Below are 19668 nucleotides of genomic sequence, written 5' to 3'. Positions count from 1 at the left end.
ACACATAAACAAATCAATGTGTGCAAAACAAATCTAATGTAGTATAGGTGGAGTGCAGGCATCATTTACACTCTTGTAAATGAGAGTCTAAGCCAATGAATGCTACATGTAGCTACATTTGTGCCAATATTATACCTGCATTAAAAGTGTTCAAAGTGAACGACTGGGTCTCCATTGTAAATCTATCTAATTTATTTTCATAATCTTAGAAGTTTGGTCAGATGTTACATGTGTTGGGCTCTGATGCTAGGTAGGCATGGCAGAAATGTATCTTTGTACCCATGGCATTGTCCACACTCTCTTACAACATACAATGCCGCAAAATAAGCTTGTAAATGAGACTTCTGATGGGATGAAAAATGTACAAAAAGCACATTTTCTACCCCTCGTTTTAAGCAATCAAAAATCCAGATTGGCTTTGAGTACTAGACCAATAATTACTCCTTGTCAACAGGGAAATGGAGAACTAATGTAATGCATAAATGTTGCCTGTCTTGAAAGCAATTAGAGCATTTCACATAGCAAAAGCAAGCAAGCAAGAAAAACAACATTCAGGATGGCAGGTACTCAGCCTGAGAGCATCTCAAAACTAGATTGTAAAGCTGATTTGTTTCTTTGTATGACTTTCAATCAATTAATACAGTCATTTGACATTTCAGATGATCCTAATTTGTATTGAAATAGATATAAAGTGATTTGTCCAATAACTATGAAATATGTCAGTTGTTACCCTGTATTACGGTAGCTGTGGCTATTTGAGGAACATACCATACATAGTTTCTGTAAATGTGTCTGCCGGTATACACAACAAAAACAGATTGGGAATTCTTTCTGGCATCTGCTTAAAGAGAAAAAAAATAAAAAATAAAAATCCCCTGCATGAATCCAGCAGCAAACTAAGAACATGAAAATAACAGGACTAGCCTAAATCTGAGGATGAATCTTATATGTGAATAATGCAACACTATTCATACAGAATGGGACACACAACAAGACTCCAAATGTGACAGGCAGTCATGGTTTACTTGACATGAACTTTTGGTACAATAAATACCCATTTTGATCAACTTAATGCACACAAAACGTTTTTCAAAGATGCTGGTGTAGAATTAGCCTTCAAGGCAGAATCCTTCTTGTATTCAGCTCTGACACTTTGCTGTCCTGGTAAACTGACGGATGAAGTGTTGGAACCACACATGGATCAAGTAACAGGACATAACATGACATGTTATGAATACACAGCCAACATGTACTCATGGGTGTATAACAGTTTAAGACAGTGGTACAAACTTGTAAGGCAATTATAAACATTCTCTTGGGGAGGGGAGGGGCTGATGTGGGCGTATCATTTAATTGAATCAATTCAATTCATTTTAGGTGATTGAATTCATAATTGCTATAAGGCCATTATGCACCAGGGAATATTGAGGATTGTGGCTTTAAGGCATTCATGTAGGCTAGACCTGTTTTAAAAACATGTGGACCTAAAGGCATAATTAATGTCCATGGTGTAAATTAGAACACATGTGCTCCAATTAAATATTTAAACAAAAGGGAGCAAGTAAAGTTTGCTATAGATCAAAGCAGGATATAAAATGTAGCTATGTTTGGTAACAGCTACTCTACTTGCAAAGCAATGGCGAAGTGATTGTGAAGGGAACGAGTCACACCAGACGGCACATCACTCAGCGCCCGGGTCACATTGAATCTCCTCCTGCACACTGTTGTTGAAATGATTGGCTAGCTCCCGCAGCACGGCTGTCCTGCCCAGATGGTCGTTCCTCCTCCTCTCCATGATCATGTCCTCCAGACTCTGAAACTCCAGCACATGGGACTGTTTCTCGGACAAGAATATTTTCAGCCTGTAGGGCTGTTTGCCTATCCGTATCTCTCCGCCCATTTTGAACTCTCGCTTGCCGAACCGGCACCAGGCGGCGAAGCACTCCGAGTTCCTCCAGCTCAGCCCACGGTCCTTCAGGCCGACCTGCTCCATTGCGTTCTGCACGGTCACGCCCGGTGCCAGAGGCTTGTACCGGTACAGCTCGTTCACAATCCGACACCTCCTGCCCTGACTGGCGTCTGTCAGGAAGCTGTTCTTCACCTCGGCCCGGTGCAGGTGCACCACCTGGAAGTCCCCCACGTACACGGCCCAGTGCGGGTACTGGCCGGTGGCCACGAACTCCACCAAGTCGCCCGCTTTGCATTTGTTCAGCAGGTTCTCCGGGGAGTACACCTCCAGCTCGGCGCACTTGGCGCTCTTCTCGTAAATGCACTCGTCTCTGTTGTAGACGGCGCACTGCACCTCGTCGCCCGTGTCGTACTGTTTCTCTTCCTGGCCCAGGTCCTTGGCGCTGCCGCCGGCGGCGCTGCCATCCTCCTGCTCGTCGTCGTCGTTGGAGAAGATGTAGGAGACGCCGATCCGCGGGCCTTCCTCGGTGTCCACGCCGTTCGGGTCCACCGTTGGAACTTCTGCATAACTTAAATGAGTCAACTTGTCCACCTGGTTTCCCATGCCGTCCGCCGCCGCTCCCCGGTAGCAGTCCGCCGCCTGTCGCGATCTGATGCTGAGCTGTTACCAGTCGCCAAACATCACCAGCGGCGCACAAACCTACATAACAAGAGAGGTCAAAACTTCCTGCGCCCGGCGGAGCGGAAAGGGGGTTTATGTTTATCCAAATTACGCATAGGGATATCTCCAAGCTGTGCGCGCGAAGGCAGGCGGTTGGTGATCTATCAACAAGTGCTCCCAGCGACTCACCTGCCGCTTCCCTCCCTGCGTAAAGTTCCACCCGCGGGCTGTCTGTCACACAAACAGAGAATTACAATCCAAATCCTCGTCGCACAGGAGCCACGATAGATAACGCAGTCCCGTAGATAGCTTCCGCACTGCACACATGATCCGAGCTGAGTGCGTGTGTGTGTTTGGTTTGGAGACTTGGCATTGCCACGGCGACAGTACGATCTGCTTTTAAAGCGGAAGTGCGCGCTATTTTCACGACCGCCCCTAATACCTGCATGCTCCACAGTCTCACACACACGCTGCCGAATATGTATGTCCCTGAAATAAATGTTCTGCTATTTATCAGCAATTATAGCAAGCATTTATTGCCAATTTTAGATAGTTTCTTCATTTGAGGCACCTTGGCTTTTCACTGTGGAAGCTAAGAATATAGGCTATTAGGTATACATATCTATATAGGATAAGGGAGCATGTGGGCAATGTTTCTCTGTTTCAATTTTTGTCCCACTACACACACACACACACACACACACACACACACACACACACACACACACACAAAAACAAGGAGGCATCATGATATCACTGATGATAAAGTCCCACTGATGATGTCATCAGTGATGTGATAAATCACTGATGATGTCATAAGATGCAAAGTTGTGACATCATCAATGATGTCATAAGAGCAATTGTGATGTCATCAGTGATGCAAAGTTGTGACATCATCAGTGATCATCAGTGATGTCATAAGAGCACTTGAGCCCGCACAGCGGTCAAGCTGCGTATGCGAGCTGCAGGGCCAGCTCGACGGTGTAGCGGCAGAGCTAGTGAGCCCAGCGGGCGAGCCTAGGAATCTGGTGCGCGTAGTATGCGAGACAGTGGCGCCGGAACGAGCTTGCAATAAGGGGGACACCATTTTTTTTTTTTTTTTTTTTTTTGACGGCCCATTAGGGCGCCGACAGAAAAAAATTACGTTTTTATGGACGTTTGGATGATTTTTAGCCATATTTAGATGAATATCTCATTTTAAATTAACATTAGGATTATACTGTAGTAATGTAATTATTCAGTGTTTTTCCTTTTCTCACTCACTTGGTGACCTGCTTTCCCTTTAGGTCATTTTATAATTACACTACAACAGACAGCAACACAGGCAGAAACACTGAACTTATTATTATTATTATTATTATTATTATCACTTTGAAACACAGTGCAAAACTTGTCATCTCAACACAAAAATAAAATAACAATAACCGTATATGATTATAGCAGCAGCCAATGACAGTGAGTGCAGTACAGAGTCCAGGTCTGTCTGTCTCTCAGGTGTAATAATCCCACAATGATCACGGCTTTAACAAGTGTCACAGGCTGTGTAAACAGTGTAAAGTGGGCTCTCTGTAACTTGATCCCTGGGTCTGTCTGTCTCAGGTGGAATAATCCCACAACGATCAGGGCTTTAACAAGCATCACAGGCTTTGTAAACAGTGTAAAGTGGGCTCTAAGCATCGGGGGCAGTTGCCCCCTCAGATTAAAAAAAAAAAAAAAAAAAATTTTTAGGGGGACCAAATTTTAAGGGGGACAAAATGTCCCCATGTCCCCCTTGTTCCGGCGCCAGTGATGCGAGATGCCTAGTAAATATATAATTACCATCACGAAAAAAGCCTGCAATATTCCAAACAATATTTCTATTGCTCTAGTAGTCAATAGCAAGTTTATAGCGACCATATATTATTTTACAATGTTATATCCTAATATGGTATTACTATAATATTCCTATAATATTCAAGGGACTTGTCGTTTTTATGTAATCTTTCTAGTACCCTTCTCAAACCTTGTAGGATTAGGAATAATTTCGAATAGTTCTTTTTTGTAAGGGAAATTACTTTGTGTGGCCACAAAATCTCTCAATTTCTTAAAAACTGATATTAAGTAGAGGATAATTGATGACAGTTTCTTTCTTTGATGCACCGTGGATTTTCACTTTGCAAGCAGAAAGCATAAAAAACGAGTGGAGAGGGGGGTTCCATCCAGGGGCTATTGTAAGTTGTTGATTGGAGACAATTCTACTGGATGACAGTAGATAACATCTGCATGAATATTTTTACTGTTTTGACCACCTGTCTATCTTTTAGGTGAACGGCAGCACCACCCGCACAGTCGTTTGCTCGCTCTCTGGATGTCTCCATTACTTTTGTAGTTGCTTCTGGCCTGCCTAGACTCGCTCTGAGTCATGGGCTATTTCCTCACAGTTAACGAGAACGAGAATGTGCACAATATGCCCCAAAGATGGCACACTGCAGCATGCAGCGCCTCTCCGTGAAAACACCTGTCCTGAAAGTGTGTGGCTGTGAGTGAGGGACTGGACAGAGAGAGAGAGAGAGAGACACCTGTCCTGAAAGTCTGTGGCTGTGAGTGAGAGACTGGACAGAGAGAGAGAGACACCTGTCCTGAAAGTGTGTGGCTGTGAGTGAGAGACTGGACAGAGAGAGAGAGCAGTGTGATGAGGGGAGATGAGAATATAGCTATGGGGTGGTGACATTTGACAGGCTGCAGAAAACATGACTGTGTGAATAAGACAGGTGTACTTTGTTAACATGGAGCAGCTTGACCCTGACCTCCATTTTGGGCCTGGCACCCACACAGTGATACTCAACCCGTGGCTCCTTTTAGGGCAGTTGTGTCTCTTTTAAGTCCTACTTACAAAAAGAAATGTCAGCCGAATTCATCAACATTTCATTCTCATGTCCGATCACTCTGTTATGCCCCAACCCCTCAATCGTCTGAACAACCAATCCCAATTTATCTCAGGTCACGCGCTTTAAGACAAGTGCAAACTCCGTCACACTGGGAACACTAGCTTAGCACGAACCTAAAATGGCTCAAGAACATAAGAAACTCAAATATGAACATTTAAAGAGGGTTCAAGTTTTTCTTTGTGTCCAGTTTGGGAAAATGCATCTGCTTTGTGTTAACGTCATTTCACAATTCAAAAGGTCCCATATGCAGTGCCTTCACGAGACAAAACACCCAAGTCAGAGCAGCGCTGAAGAGCTGGCGAGACTCGTGAGACTTGTGGCTGTTGCAAAAGTCTGTTTTTGTCAATGTGGCTCCTGAGTCGGGCAAGGTTGAGTACCACTGTGAGAGACGGTTACAACCATAGACTGTATAAATAGGTTACAAACCAACTGCAAAGTCTCCCTCCAGAAGTCATAGATGCATTAGATATGACTGAGGATGTGTCTCAATAGAAACTCTCCTTCTTACCGCTCCTTCTGTATAGTCTGGTTTCAACAGACAGCTTCAGGTGCCACAGTGGAAAGAGAGAGACACATTAGGAAGGAGTCCACTTTCGATTTTGGCAAAGCTCCCTAAGACGATGAAGTGAATAAAGAGACCGGCTTGGTTAGAGCTACAGGATCAGAAAATGTGATGTTTAGGGCGTCCGTGTAGCGTAGCGGTAGATTCTCTGCCTACCAATATGACGGTCGCAGGTGGGAAGCCACCTGTTTACAGTAGTCTCGAATGGAAAGATTCAATCTGGGTCACAGGGTTCAAATCTGTTATTTTTCTGCGGCTCCAACTGTACCAGTCAAGATGGCTTCTGAAACAGAGTTGAATTTCTGTTTAGAATTAGAAATTATTGGGTTCAGTTTGGCATTACTGAGAGTCCCCGTAACAGAAGTTTCCTTCGGAGGAAGTCTGATTCAAAAAGTGTACAGCTATAACGGATGACACCAGGAGGGAGATAAACTACAAGCCATCATGTACTGACCAGATAACAAGACGCAGTGTGATTCATTTCGCACCTGGAACTACTCATAACTTCCACAGTTTGCAGACTTTAAATGAGGTAAAGATGGCAAACGCAGATATCTAAGCGGCAGCAATATGGCGGCGCGGTGTCGTGCGTAAGAGAAGGCACTATCCTTCCCCAGTCACCTTCAACTGACGTTTCATCACCATTGGCTCAGGCTGTACAGTACAGCCACAACCTAAAGCTTTCTTTCATCCCATTCCAACCTCAGGTCATGTAGCCACAGGGGTGTAGCACAACATCCTGGGCCCTATACACCTTATGTTCCAACACAGGGGTCAGCCAGTTACTTCCTATTGTGTTCACACACTTCCTGTGACAGTACAGTACTAGTGAGCAGGTAAAACAGACGGTGTTTTGAACAGGAAGTCATAACACAACTGGGTCAAGTGGGCGGGGCTACATAAGGTGACTAGAGTCTCCATGGGCCCCCTTCCTCTCTTGATCCATGTGTCTCATGCATGGGACACATGCATGAGACATGACACCCCTCCCCCCCACTACAACGCCCATGCTTGCAGTATTAGCTAGTGGCAACAATGCATGTGGTGAAGTCAAACATAATACAGTGGAGGATAAGGAGGACATAAGACAAACTATTAGGGGCCCATTTGACTTATTGGAGCTTGTTACTGTATCCTCCGGTGGTGTGACCCAGTTTACGCCCCTGGTGCCCCCTGGTGACCGACTGTAATTTGTGGTGCTGGGAAATTACTGGAGCAAGGAGACCTGGGAGACGTAGTCAATTAGGCAGGGCTGCCAGCACCAGCCTGGTGGGGGCACAGCCTGGGGAGAGCACAGTCACAGGCCACCACCTTAATCTTCACCCAGGATATATCTGAGTTGTTCATCGATTTCAAAAGCTTCAGATCGGTGTGTGTGTGTGTGTGTGTGTGCATCAGAGATGGTGCTTGTTGTGTCTTTATTTTTGAAAGCGCTCGTCTAAATCTATGAGGCGAAGTGAACGGGTGTATACTTGAGGCAGATGGACAGAGCATCCGGCGCGCCGCGTCTTGCACGCCATCTGTTCCACCTGGCTTGGAAAACATCAACAGAGTACAGCCTAATATCATGTAATGTGATTGGCTACGGTTCAAAGCCGATGGGGGGTTGGAATCAGTCTCATCAGTCTCTGTGACACGGTGGTGGTCAAGTCCAAGTGTTGCAAAACCTGCAACTCATTGATACAGACACTAAGAGGAAAAGTTTTGATGAATTTCTCATGATTTTAAAGTCATTTTTATCTAAAGGCTTACGCCTAAATGGTTGAAGTTTGCTTTTAGACAAATATAAATAGTAGACACCTATGTATGGATTTCTTTGTAAAGTCTTTGCATTTCCATCAGCAGAAAGAGTGGCTAGTTTTGATTTGTTAAAAACTGCTCTGGTCACTGCACAATTCCATTTGTGTCATTTCATAGTTGTAATGTCTTTTCTATTAGCGTATTCTAAAATGTGGAAAAAATAAAGAAAAATGTGCTGTGTCCAGACTGCTAATGTTTAACGAAAGACGACACTGCAGATAATTTAAAGGAGGAAAAAGATGTTATTTTCTTATTCCATTATTTATTTATATTTTCATATACTTTTTACATATTAATTTGCAATAATAACACATATCTCTGGAGCAAGGGGAGATAGGTGGGGATGGGGGAAGGGCATGATGTTGGGGAGGAATGTCACTTTTTCTTTTTTGTTAACCCAGTTAATTACAAGAGCATCATATCATTATTATTATTCGGTCAATAATATTCACAGTCCCAATAAACAAGCTACAACAAAGATTTCCTAAAATGTAGGCTGACATATAAAACTAGCATTTTTTATTTTATTTTATTTTAAACACTGGTGGATGGAAGGGGAGGGACTCTGGGATGACCGAGTACTGCAGTGGGACCGACTAGATAAGCTTCTGGAAGATCGTGGTGGGGGCTCTTATTGTGAAAGGTAGGTGTGCACGAAAACACACGGTGGGACTGAGTGAGGTGTACAAGTGAGGTGTACAATACACACGCACACACAACATACACACAATGGTCTCTACACAGTCATCATGCTTCAACGGGACCTCATGTTAAGTCTCTTCTTTTTTTTTTCTCTAGATCACCATCATCCTATAATAAGAATGTTATTAGAAACAACAACTACAAGTCGGTCAAAAAACTGCAGAAGGCAAATCCCTTCAACATTAAAGAAAGAACGAAAACTCAACGAAATGAGTTACCACTCTAAATGCGATAAAAAGTACTCGGAGCCACACTGAAAATTCATGACAGACATCAGACACTTTTTTTTGGGGGCCATCACATCTGACGCGGGGGCGAAACATTAGCATAATCTATCCCATGGGTCCGTGGTAGTGGATTTAAACAAAAGGTGCCTACTACCCTATTTTTTAAAACACGGTTGTAAACAGAATCCCATGGAGAGTGCGATGCACTGGCCAAGAGTGCACTGCACACTAGCTGGAGTGGAGCCAGGGATGGATCTTGGCAGGCAGCAGTGGCAACGGGCCTGGGTCAAACACACAGACTCCACTGTTCTGTGGGATCACATTAGGTGCACTTGGTTAATCTTGTCAGATATTTTTGGAAAGGGGTGAGGGTTAACCGCTTGTGAACCAATCTTGTTGATTTCATTGATTAGATATACTCAAAATACCTCTAAATCGTGTCAAAGAATATTAGGGAAAAAGTGTGTGTGTGTGTGTGTGTGTGTTATTAAGGCAGCAAAATAAAAAATAAAGTACAGTAAAACAGAAGTTTCTGGAGACAAATCACAATACCGGTAAAAGAAAAAACCAAAACAAGAAAATTTGGTCTTTGGTGTTCTCTCATAGTGAGAGAGAAATGTTTTGCAAAAAACACAAGGATAAATAACAGCAGGTTCCTCTGACATCCAGTCAAATTCTGATTCAAACCTATTTGAGTTCCAAGATGAAACACTGCCTAGTGGCAAACAGTGTGAACTACAGCTCTGAAATCATGCGAGCAATACTAGTAGGGATCCAACCGATCCAATGTAAAAACAAAACAAAACATTTCACATGATATCTACAGGTTTGGAGGAATCCCACACAGTGCAAATTATAATGCCTCCAATATCAAGAACAAATCATGAGGAAGGTAATTTTATGACATAACTTGTGCAACAGTATCATGCATCGGATCGGACTAATTGGCCAGATGTGGCCAGGTGAATCCAAAGACTTGGTCCTAAAATGCATAATGTCACATGATTCCTGATGATGTCCATTCAAAACTTAGGTCATTTATTCTGTGAATAATTTTTATAACATCTATAATATTAACCATGTTTCTCTCTCCTCTCAAGGATAACACCGCCACCCGTTGACTGAAGGGCACAGGACTTTCGCCTGTCAGTGGTAAACTGTGTTTTTTGTTTCCAGTGTCCCATTATAGGGTCTTCTTAATGTATGCTGCACCTGCATCACGGTTATATACTGTGATGTCAGCACCACTCCAACAGATAACACAGCCTTGTTACAAACACGAGCAATCACATGGGGGAATAGCTTGGGGGTCGGTACTGTACTAGTGTTGACTAGTCTCTCAGAAGGGCGATGCCTCATAGGCGGGGCTTAGTTTCCCACGACGAGATATGGATGGAAGAGGGCGGGGCTTGTGAAGGTTGGCGTTTCCTTGTGACCAGACATGGAGAGGCGGGGTTGGAGCGTGTGTGAGAATCTGCTCCCTCGCTGGGAGGTGGTCCTTTTTCAATGGCATGGCGGCGTTTCATCGCAGCCAAATGTGGAGGGTTTTGGGGCGCACGTGGCCTATGTGGGCTGGTCCTTCTGCAGCGCTGACAAGTCCAGAGAAGGAGGGGTCCGCCCACTCCACTCCTTCAGCTGGCCCTCCTTGAAGAGGAGGTTGAGAGCGGGCAGGGGCACGCCGGACTCGGCCGGCGGCTGGCTGAGAGGGCCCGACACGCCACTCTCCGGGTCAGCGGACAGGCCGCCGTCCTGCCAACACAGGGCAAAGGTCACCTTCAGAACACATGGTGCAACAGACGGCGGCACGTGGAACATGGATGACTTTCTCGGGGATGAAAAGTGTAGGCAAAGGCCTGGTCTAGCTAGAATGGTCTCATATCATAATATCATATAATGTAGGTAGAAGGCGAGCTGTTCAAAACTAAAAAGTTATTAATAGTTAGGCTAAAAAAAACAGGCCCTATGTTTACAAGCATGGTCAATTATGTTCTTGATTATTTTATTTCATTTTTATTTATTTATTTCGGATTTCCCCCCGTTTTCTCCCCAATTGTACTTGGCCAATTACCTGTTAGGGTGTCTTGGCCGTGGCTCCACCCCCAATCTGGGGAGAGTTGTAGACTAGCAAATGCTTCCTCCAATACATGTGCAGGCGCCAGCCACTTCTTTTCACCTGACAGCGAGGGGTTTCACCGGTAGGATGTAGCACGTGGGAGGATCACGCTATTCCCTCCAGTTCCCCTCCCCCCGCCGAACAGCTGCCCTGACCGACCAGAGGACGCAGCGGCACTAGTGCAGCGACCAGGACAAATACCCTTAATCCGGCCTCCCGACCACAGGCATGGCCAATTGTGCCTGTGTGGATGCCCAACCAAGCCGGAGGTACTGTAACATGGGGGCTCGAATCTGTGATCCTCATGTTGCTAGGCAGGGAATCTACTGTGGTACTACCCAGACGCCTGATAAATATGTTCTTAACCTGGTTTTGGGTCAACATTATAAATAATATAGATAGAATAACCATTAATTATTAAAATAAAATAAAAAAATTATTTATTGTTGCTTTAGTAAAATGTTGCCTGTTTCATAATGAAAACCCCCTCTCCTGAAAATGGTATGAGTACATTTCAAATATCAAATCATCAAAAGTACACCGGCCGGTGAGGGTCACAGAATCTGATAGGACCAAATACAGTCTAACACGGGCCTCATCACCACCAATGTACTGATCTAAACTACTACTGCTAACAGGGTTGGGGAGTAACAGAATACATGTATTTAAAATACAGTATTTAAAATACAAAATATGTAACTAACTGTATTTCATTAGAGCTACAGTTTAAATTGGTGGTACTCTATACACCTCCCAAATTATTAATTCTTCTTCCACGCAGGTCTTGAAGACGTCCTCATTCACCACAGAAACATCAAGATTTTCCAACAAGAAAAAAAAAATCCAACGCACTCTCCTCTTTCATTTCCTATTGAAGCCTTATTGGATTGACAGCACAAAGTGAGCTAACAACTGATTCCTGACAATTGGAAATGGCAGCATACCCTCACCCAGCAACCAATTATGAGCTGGGCCTGCAGGAAATAATCATACATCATTCTGAGATACCCATACATCATTTTGGCCATTTTCAGAGAGGTTTAAAAACATGGATAGTTCTAGAGCTCAGTTCTGATTTGATGAGTCATGTTCAAAGTTGTTGAAAAATACCTGATAAATACAAGTCTGTCACCATAAAACTATTATTTAAATATCGATCGCACTGTATTGCTTGGTGCAAGAATAATATTTAATCATTATAATTTAACTAATATTGATTCAGAATAAAAGATTTGCTGAGTATGTCTGTTCTTTTTTTTATTAATTATCAATTAGCAGTTTATCGAAGCCATAAGCCACTCGAGGGTGTACGCTGTGTTCCACATCATCACAGCCTCACTGTTTGACTGGAAATTTGAATGAGGTTCTGACATCACTGGAGAAGAGACTTTGCTGTTTCTTCAACCGTGACCAAACTGGTTTTCAACTAGCCTGCATACTAGAGCTAGTTGTATCTGAGCTACATTAGAACAACAGTGCTGTTAAAGTCAGATATAAATGATTAATGCTTATCTTGAACCTTGGTTAAAGCTGTACAATGATAACCTTTCTGATCTCTAACCCGTCATATTCTCACTGGACCTTGTTGCCTCTTTTCCTTGCTGCAAGTTGTCTGTGGAGTGGCAGAAGATGGTGAGAGCGCTCTTACCTGGAACGACTGAACGAAGCTCAGCACCTTCAGCGATAGCCTTCGGCTGGAGTGAAGTAGCTCTTGGAGGCTGAAACAAGCAAAAGTGAGGTCAAGCAGTGCTTCAACGCTCGTTTGAAACTATTGTGAATTCATATTCCTGGAGCGCTGAGTGCTGCTGCACCTCTCTTTGCTGCAGAGTTTGTGCGAGGCGATCTTTCGACACACTTTGCGGTTGAGCTCGGAGCTGAAGAGGGGCATGCCGAAGCACAGCTCCAACGGGACCCACTCCTCTTCAGATGACAGGGCTGGAGCACAGGGGTTGGAGGAAGGGGAAGGGAGGGGTGGGGGGATAAATGCAGCATTACATTGTTATGAAATCAAGAGGGGCACACAAAAAAGCCAGGGAGAGAATAGTCACTTATCACAGGGAAAAAAAAAAAGAAAAGAAAAATGTTTTTCAAACAAGGACATGGAAGTAGGTTTTCAAAAAGTTGTTTGCTTAATACAAGTAATTTCCAATAACAAACTGTTCCAGTCATTCCAAATGAGAATGCCCAGCAAGAGATTGCCCAGTTACAGTTACTGAGTGAACTGCTAAACCTTACTGGGTGCATATTGTGTGACCGCAACATCCTGGGATTGAATCCGGCCCAGAGCCTTTGTTGCACATCCTTCTGCTCTCCTGGTCTTTCTCTACTTTCAACTATCTAATTAAGGTAAAAATGCCCAAAACATTATTGTAAAAAAATCTATATATAAACCCCAAAAAGAAAGACCTACTGTCCGTCTTTCCTTTGCCTTCTCCATTGTTCTCTTCCGTCACCAGCTCAAAGGACTCGGTGCTGCCGTTGGTGTCCAGGCCTCCGCCGCCGAGATGAGTGTCTCCTTGGAGACAAACAACAACTTTCAATCAGCATTAAGCCATCGAAGGCCTGATTCTGGGAAATTGATCACGGCTAAATTACGGCTTGAATGACCTTCAATTAAGAAGCTCCGTTATATGCACAACTTCCATCTAAGCTTTGAATTAATTATATGTAGATTTGTTTTGTTATTGCTGAATAAAGACCACGAGCTTTTGTCCATTAAAATAAACTATGCACTGCATTAAAATGCTTTTATGTGCGTACCTATCCATGTCCAACAAAATCTGCGATCGATTAGATCAACACAATTTAATCACAAAATCCCAAGGAAAGGGCTAAGAAAGTTCGATTTGCAAGGGCTTTCACAATAAGAGACATGATTATACAGACAAAGAGCATAATTAAACTGGACTGCTAGCAATCCTTATCAGATTTGCACTATCAGTGCTAATGGCCATCAGAGGCAAGGACATCCTTACTAATTCAACTATATGTCTTGTCACTCAATGCCCACATGCACACACACACACACACACACACAGTCAGAAACATGAACTTCTGATAACTTATTCCAGTTATTCCAGAGTGTGATGGAATAAGGTATCAGTTCAAACACAGCGTAGGTCTGTTTTATTTTATGTTTTTTCCCATATGTTGCAGTCAAGTCGCTATATCTCGAGTCCAAGTAGAGTCTCCAGTCCAAATTGTTCGAGTCCCGAGTCACCAAAGAAGAGTCCGAGTCGAGTCCCCCTTACTGGCTGAGTCCGAATCTGGAGTTTCTGAACGTGAGCGTAAATCCACATGTAGGTGGAACACACGTGCCTGCTCTTGCACAAAATTGAATAATGTCACAATATTAATATAGCTATCAATATCGTATGTCAAATTATTAGGGCCTATTACAAAAAACAGTCTTCATCAATTAAAAAGTCAGAGTCAACTCCCGAGTCCGAAATGCATGAATGCTCTGAGTCATCAGTGCTCAAGTCCAAGTCGAGTCCTGAAAATACTCGAGTACTAAAACACCGGGTTAAACTGTGAGTGTGTGTGTGTGTGTGTGTGTGTGTGTGTGTGTGTGTGTGTGTGTCCATGGCCCCCACCCCTGCAGTCAGTGGAGTCGCTGGCCCTGCGGCGGTGCCTGTTGTTGGGGTTGAGCATGGTGACGTAGCCGCACTGGTGCTCCAGATCCACATGCTCCTTCAGCGCCCGCAGGGCCTTGTGCACACACATGTTGGAGTAAGAGAACTCTGCAAGGGAAAGGAGAGAGAGAGGAGGACGGACCACATCACTTCAACTCACATCTGGACCGGGGGGGTAAAGTTACTCTGTGGCACACATCCTGCTGGGAATGTTGCATCTGGTATGGCAAAAAGGGATCCAGTTGGACCGTCCCAAAAGTGCACTCCTGCACTCCAGACGGGATGAATGTAAGCACAAAGGGATGAATAGGATTTTATGTAGATTATCTTATTGAAAAGTAATGTTTCAGTTTCATAAGGGATTTAACTGGCGGATATAATATTCTGAAAGTAAAAGTATTAGGAGGATGAAGGATGAGACTCACATTAAGTTGTTACTGCTGAGATGGATACACGATAAAAGGACTGATTCAAAATTCTCTCGATTCAATACTCAGTATAGCATATTATAGGCTAGAACATCAATTACCAATTAATTTTACAGCTCACCTCCTTTCAGATCCTCCTCATTGAAGGGGAATGGGATGTGAACTGTATCTCCGTGGCCGTGCATTCCATGACCCTGACGGTAAACACGCACACACACTTTATCAGGAATAAATGTGGCTTAAAGTTGTCTGTGTGTGTGTGTGTGTGTGTGTGTGTGTGTGTGTGTGTGTGTGTGTGTGTGTGTGTGCGTGTGTGTGTGTGTGTGTGTGTGTGTGTGTTTTTTGATGTGTTGATAGGGAATGCCTTCGGAACTAAAATGAAACAAACAGATGCATTTACGCAAGTGAGGGGTAGACCGCTCCATCTGTGTGTGTGTGTGTGTGTGTGTGTGTGGGGTGTGTGTGTGTGTGTGTGTGTGTGGGGGGGGGGGGGGGGGGGGGGGGTGTGGGTGGGTGGGTGGTTGGGTGGGTGTGTGTGTGTCCCTCCTGTCCTCTGATTGTGATAATGGTGATGGCTATCTGCACTTCTGCAGTGACCAGGGATGGGAAGTAACTACGTACAAATACTTTGTTACTGTACTTAAGTAGGATTTTCAGGTATCTGTACTTTAACTGAGTATTGATTTTTCTGACAACTTTTTACTTTTACTCCCTACATTTTCACAGAAATATCTGTACTTTGTACTCCTTACATTTTCAAAACAGGCAAGTTACTTTAGTTATACTGCACAACAGACAAAAACGATGTCTGTGTCTCTCTCATCGCACATCCAAAACAAGACACGGAGTCTAAATAAGGCGTGGCCGATGTCACAAATAAATCACGGATGAGGTCACAGATGATGTCATCAGTGATGTCGAGCATAGTCATGTCATCAGTGAGTGATGTCATCAGTGAGTGCAGTGATGTCACTTGAGCAATTGTGATGTCATAAGTGACTGATGTCATCAGTCATCATGTTATGTCATCATGTAATAATGTTATGATGTCATGTTATGATGTCATAATGTCCAACCGACATTCAGTCATATTGCCCAGTGTCTTCTCACGTCTTGCTTGTTTATACATGTCTTCTCACGTCTTTGCAGCCAATCATGCATTCATGTCCCCTAGGACAAAGTCCTTTTAGTTCCGTGGTACATAGAACAGAACAGAGAAATGGTTTTTACTTTTGTACATTTCAGAGCCTGTGGTACATAAAATTGCCTAAGGCGGCGTTCACACACAACGCGTTCATTTGAGCTGCCAGCGTCTTTCTGCAATTCATTCTCTATGTAAGGATTCATTCTCTATGTAAGGTGCATTCTCTATGTAACTAAACGTGCTCCTCTTTCAAGGAGCGCACCTGGCGTTTACTGTTGGTGGCGTCTGTTGTTTTTGGAGGAGCACTAATGGTTGAACATTTGGAGGAAAAGCGCGCTGCTCGTCTTTTCACTCCTACCTTTTCTCCTCCCAGAGGGATCCTCAAACTCCACTGCTGCCAGAAATGGCAATCATCTGGCTTTCATGTTGACAGTGAACAACATCAAACAGACAAAACTAGCTGGCTACCGTCCGTGTGGTCGTTGTGTCCTAAACTCTAGTGCGCGCGACTGCAGGGGAAAACGATGAGCAGCTTTTTTATCGGGGGTGGACCCCTCTGGGGTAGCCTGGGTAAACCCATCCCCCACGTGACCTGCTCTCAGACCTGCTCTCAGTCACTAGGCTAGTGACTGGGAACTGAGAGAGCAGGTCACGTGGGGGCTGGGTTTACCTAGGCTACCTCTGGGGTACGCAGCCTGGCGGGATCATGCTGCCTGTGTGCACTACCTGATCACACAGGGAGCACAGGTAGACCTAGCTGATCATTATAACGTGACGCCTCTCTACTGGGCCGTGGACCAAGGTCACCTGGACTGTGTCCGGATCCTCCTGGAAGCCGGGGCCGACCCTAACGGAAGCAGACACAACTCGTACACCCCGGTCTACTGGGCTGCCGAGGATGGAAGGCTGGAGATACTACAGGAACTCATCAGGTTCCATGCTGCTGTTTCTGTTGACATAGACACTGATCACCGCTGGAGGTCTCCTCTCTACATCAGTGCTAAACACAACCACCTGGGCTGCTTCCGCCTGCTGCTCCAGGCCGCTGGCATTCTGACCCGTGACGTATCTTCTCTCCTGCTGCAGGTGGTGCTTCATAACAGTTGCAACACGGCCTTCGTTCAGTTGCTGCTGGACGACGGCGCCGACCCAGTCCTGGTGACCACAGAACAGGAAGAGCTGGAGGAGAGGGCGGATCCTGAGGCTCTCAGGGTCTTTCTGGATGCCAAGAGATGTCCTCGCAGTCTGGCCCACGTGTGTCGGATCCGGATCCGCCAAGCACTGGGCACACATCGCCTGAACCAAGTGCACTCCCTACCACTAACACAAGTGATGAAGGAGTTTGTGCTCCACCAAAACTGACTTGATGCTTGAAGGGAGTCAGTTTATTTTTCTTCATTTGCTCATTTGCTAGATTTAGTTCTTCAGTGACTGTTTCAAACAAATCCAGGACCAGAGATTATATACCATCAGCAGCATACACCACCTGTAGCCAATCCTAACTAGCCTACTTGGAGAGCGTTAATTGGAGCGTGTCCGTGTGTGCTCGGTTCATTGTCTCCAGAGTCCTCACCCCAGAAATTCTGTTTATCTGAATATGACGTGAGGTTCAGCTTTGCACAGAAACGGCCGGGATAAATACTTTTTACTTTGATACTTTATTACATTTCACAGCCTGTAATTTGTTACTTTTACTTGATTAAACAAGTTGAATCAGTACTTCTACTTTTACCAGAGTCTTTATTTAGACAAGTAACTGTACTGATACTTAAGTAAAGAATGTGTGCACTTTTCCCATCTCTGGCAGTGACTATACCTCGTGAAAATCCCTGTTTAGGCAAGGCTTGGGTCACCGGTGTGAACCTGGCTGGGTTCACACCCCTGCGTGTACCCACACCTTGCCTGTGCCTTGCCGATTTTATCGTTTAGGCGTGAGTTCTATTTTCAAGCCGACAAGGCGCGTGCAGGCAGGCTTCTTCTGTCAAGCCATGAAAGAAAAACGCGACAATATGCGTGGGAAATGGCAAAGTCAACTGAATTTCAAAATAAAATGGAGTTACTACAACAGTGTTGAGCAGAGAGAGAGAGAGAGAGAGAGAGAGATTGACGGGTGGCTATCACGTGGGGCTTTCTCCCTGTCTGCAAACAAATCTTCATGAGAGAGAATAGCGACCGAAGAAGCAAGATGGACAATGTTGTTGTGCCAGCACATATTCTTGCAAGATCACCTCTCTAAAATGTCCGACTATAGTCAGACCTGGTTATACATATCCAGCATCAATAGAACATTAAATATATCCGATTTATTTTACCTATGATAATTCGGGACCACACATGAAAAAATACAATCGGGAGAGAGGAGAGGCGCTTGTGACTCGGCTCAGGTGAACGTGGAATAGGCGTGCGGTGTGATCGCAAAAGCGTGTAATAGGTTCACGCCCAGCTCAAGGTCTGCAGGCGTAGGCGTGGGTTGAGGCAAGGCAAGGCGTAGGTTCTCTGTGTGAACTAAGCGTTAGGTTCAGGATCAGGTTAAGGTTAGAGTTAGGTTCAGGATAAGGTTAAGGTTAGAGTTAGGTTCAGGATCAGGTTAAGGTTAGAGTTAGGTTCAGGATCAGGTTAAGGTTAGAGTTAGGTTCAGGATCAGGTTAAGGTTAGAGTTAGGTTCAGGATCAGGTTAGCTGTGTGATGGAAAGAATGAAGGTTAAGGGATGAGTGTTAGTGAATGAAGGTCCTCACAAGTACAGTAAAAAGAGTGTGACAGAAACACACCAAAAGTTATTATTATTAAGCTGGAGGTGGGCATGGTGCTAGTATAGATGCTGTTGCTGGATGACTGTGTGTGTGTACAAGTGTACAGTATATGTGTACTTCTGTCTCTCTGTGTGTACATATGATCCTAAGTGTGTGTGTGTGTGTGTGTGTGCGCATGTGTGTGTGTGCGTGTGCGTGTGCGTGTGTGTGTGTGTGTACATGCGTGCTCACCTGGATCAGCACCGCAGAGTGTGTGAGGGCATCATTGAGCATGGTGAGCACGTTGGACGTAGGGACGACTCCGGGGTCGTGACCCCAGGAAGTGATCAGCAACCTGTCATACACCTGAAACAGAACACGGGTTCAACACAGGATGTTTCCACAGCCGACACAACTGCCTTAGCTGTAAGCATCAGGCATGCAGTACGATGGTAAATAGCATCATGGACTGTATGTGGGAACACAAGTAGTTTTGCTCCAGCAGCTCATGATTGACCAATCTATCTAGTATCACTTTTCACTACGATGTGAAGATTCTGGGATTTATCAAATTAAGTTTACACACATAATAAATAATAATCCTGCTAGTATTTGCTACTGTAATATTAGAATTTGGATAATTCTAGGAAGTGAGGAATAATGATGTAGATGAGGGATTAGGCTTGGGCCGATTTCCGATAATATCGAATATCGCGATATTTGCCGAATATCGCAATATTTGCCACCATATGCAATATGGCAGTTATATATACAGTTATACACAGTTTTGCAGTCTGCTCTGCTGCAGACCCCACTGCTTACTGTAAGTTA

General features: G+C 44.4%; 3 protein-coding genes across 4 annotated transcripts in view; all 3 read right to left on the bottom strand.

Annotated features, from left to right (window-relative positions):
- Window positions 1-815: 815 nt before the first annotated feature.
- lratd2a (LRAT domain containing 2a) lies at window positions 816-2888 on the bottom strand. The gene has a single exon (XM_083646746.1). It carries the CDS (start codon window positions 2510-2512, stop codon window positions 1682-1684), a length of 831 nt encoding a protein of 276 aa, XP_083502872.1. The 5' UTR covers window positions 2513-2888; the 3' UTR covers window positions 816-1681.
- Window positions 2889-8141: 5253 nt separating this feature from the next.
- Window positions 8142-19668, bottom strand: part of fam91a1 (family with sequence similarity 91 member A1) — a 34240-nt gene continuing 22713 nt past the window's right edge. For both annotated transcript variants that reach the window (XM_083646459.1, XM_083646460.1), the window contains exons 18-24: window positions 19090-19203; window positions 15085-15157; window positions 14497-14643; window positions 13311-13415; window positions 12712-12835; window positions 12549-12618; window positions 8142-10536 (exon numbers count right to left, since the gene is read on the bottom strand). In XM_083646459.1, coding sequence (XP_083502585.1) covers window positions 10351-10536; window positions 12549-12618; window positions 12712-12835; window positions 13311-13415; window positions 14497-14643; window positions 15085-15157; window positions 19090-19203 — 819 coding nt within the window. In that variant the 3' untranslated portion in view covers window positions 8142-10350. The remainder of the gene's footprint in view (window positions 10537-12548; window positions 12619-12711; window positions 12836-13310; window positions 13416-14496; window positions 14644-15084; window positions 15158-19089; window positions 19204-19668) is intronic.
- The window catches only part of atp6v1c1b (ATPase H+ transporting V1 subunit C1b), a 100191-nt gene continuing 97259 nt past the window's right edge, over window positions 16737-19668 (bottom strand). The window contains exon 14 of the transcript XR_014553168.1: window positions 16737-16782. The gene's annotated coding sequence lies outside the window, so the exon portion shown is untranslated. The remainder of the gene's footprint in view (window positions 16783-19668) is intronic.

The sequence above is a fragment of the Poromitra crassiceps genome (genome assembly GCF_964638095.1).
Source record: "Poromitra crassiceps genome assembly, chromosome: 11".
In the NCBI taxonomy this organism is placed as follows: domain Eukaryota; kingdom Metazoa; phylum Chordata; class Actinopteri; order Beryciformes; family Melamphaidae; genus Poromitra; species Poromitra crassiceps.
The sequence above is the reverse complement of the archived record's forward strand: the minus strand, read 5'-3'. Positions and strand labels throughout refer to the sequence as shown.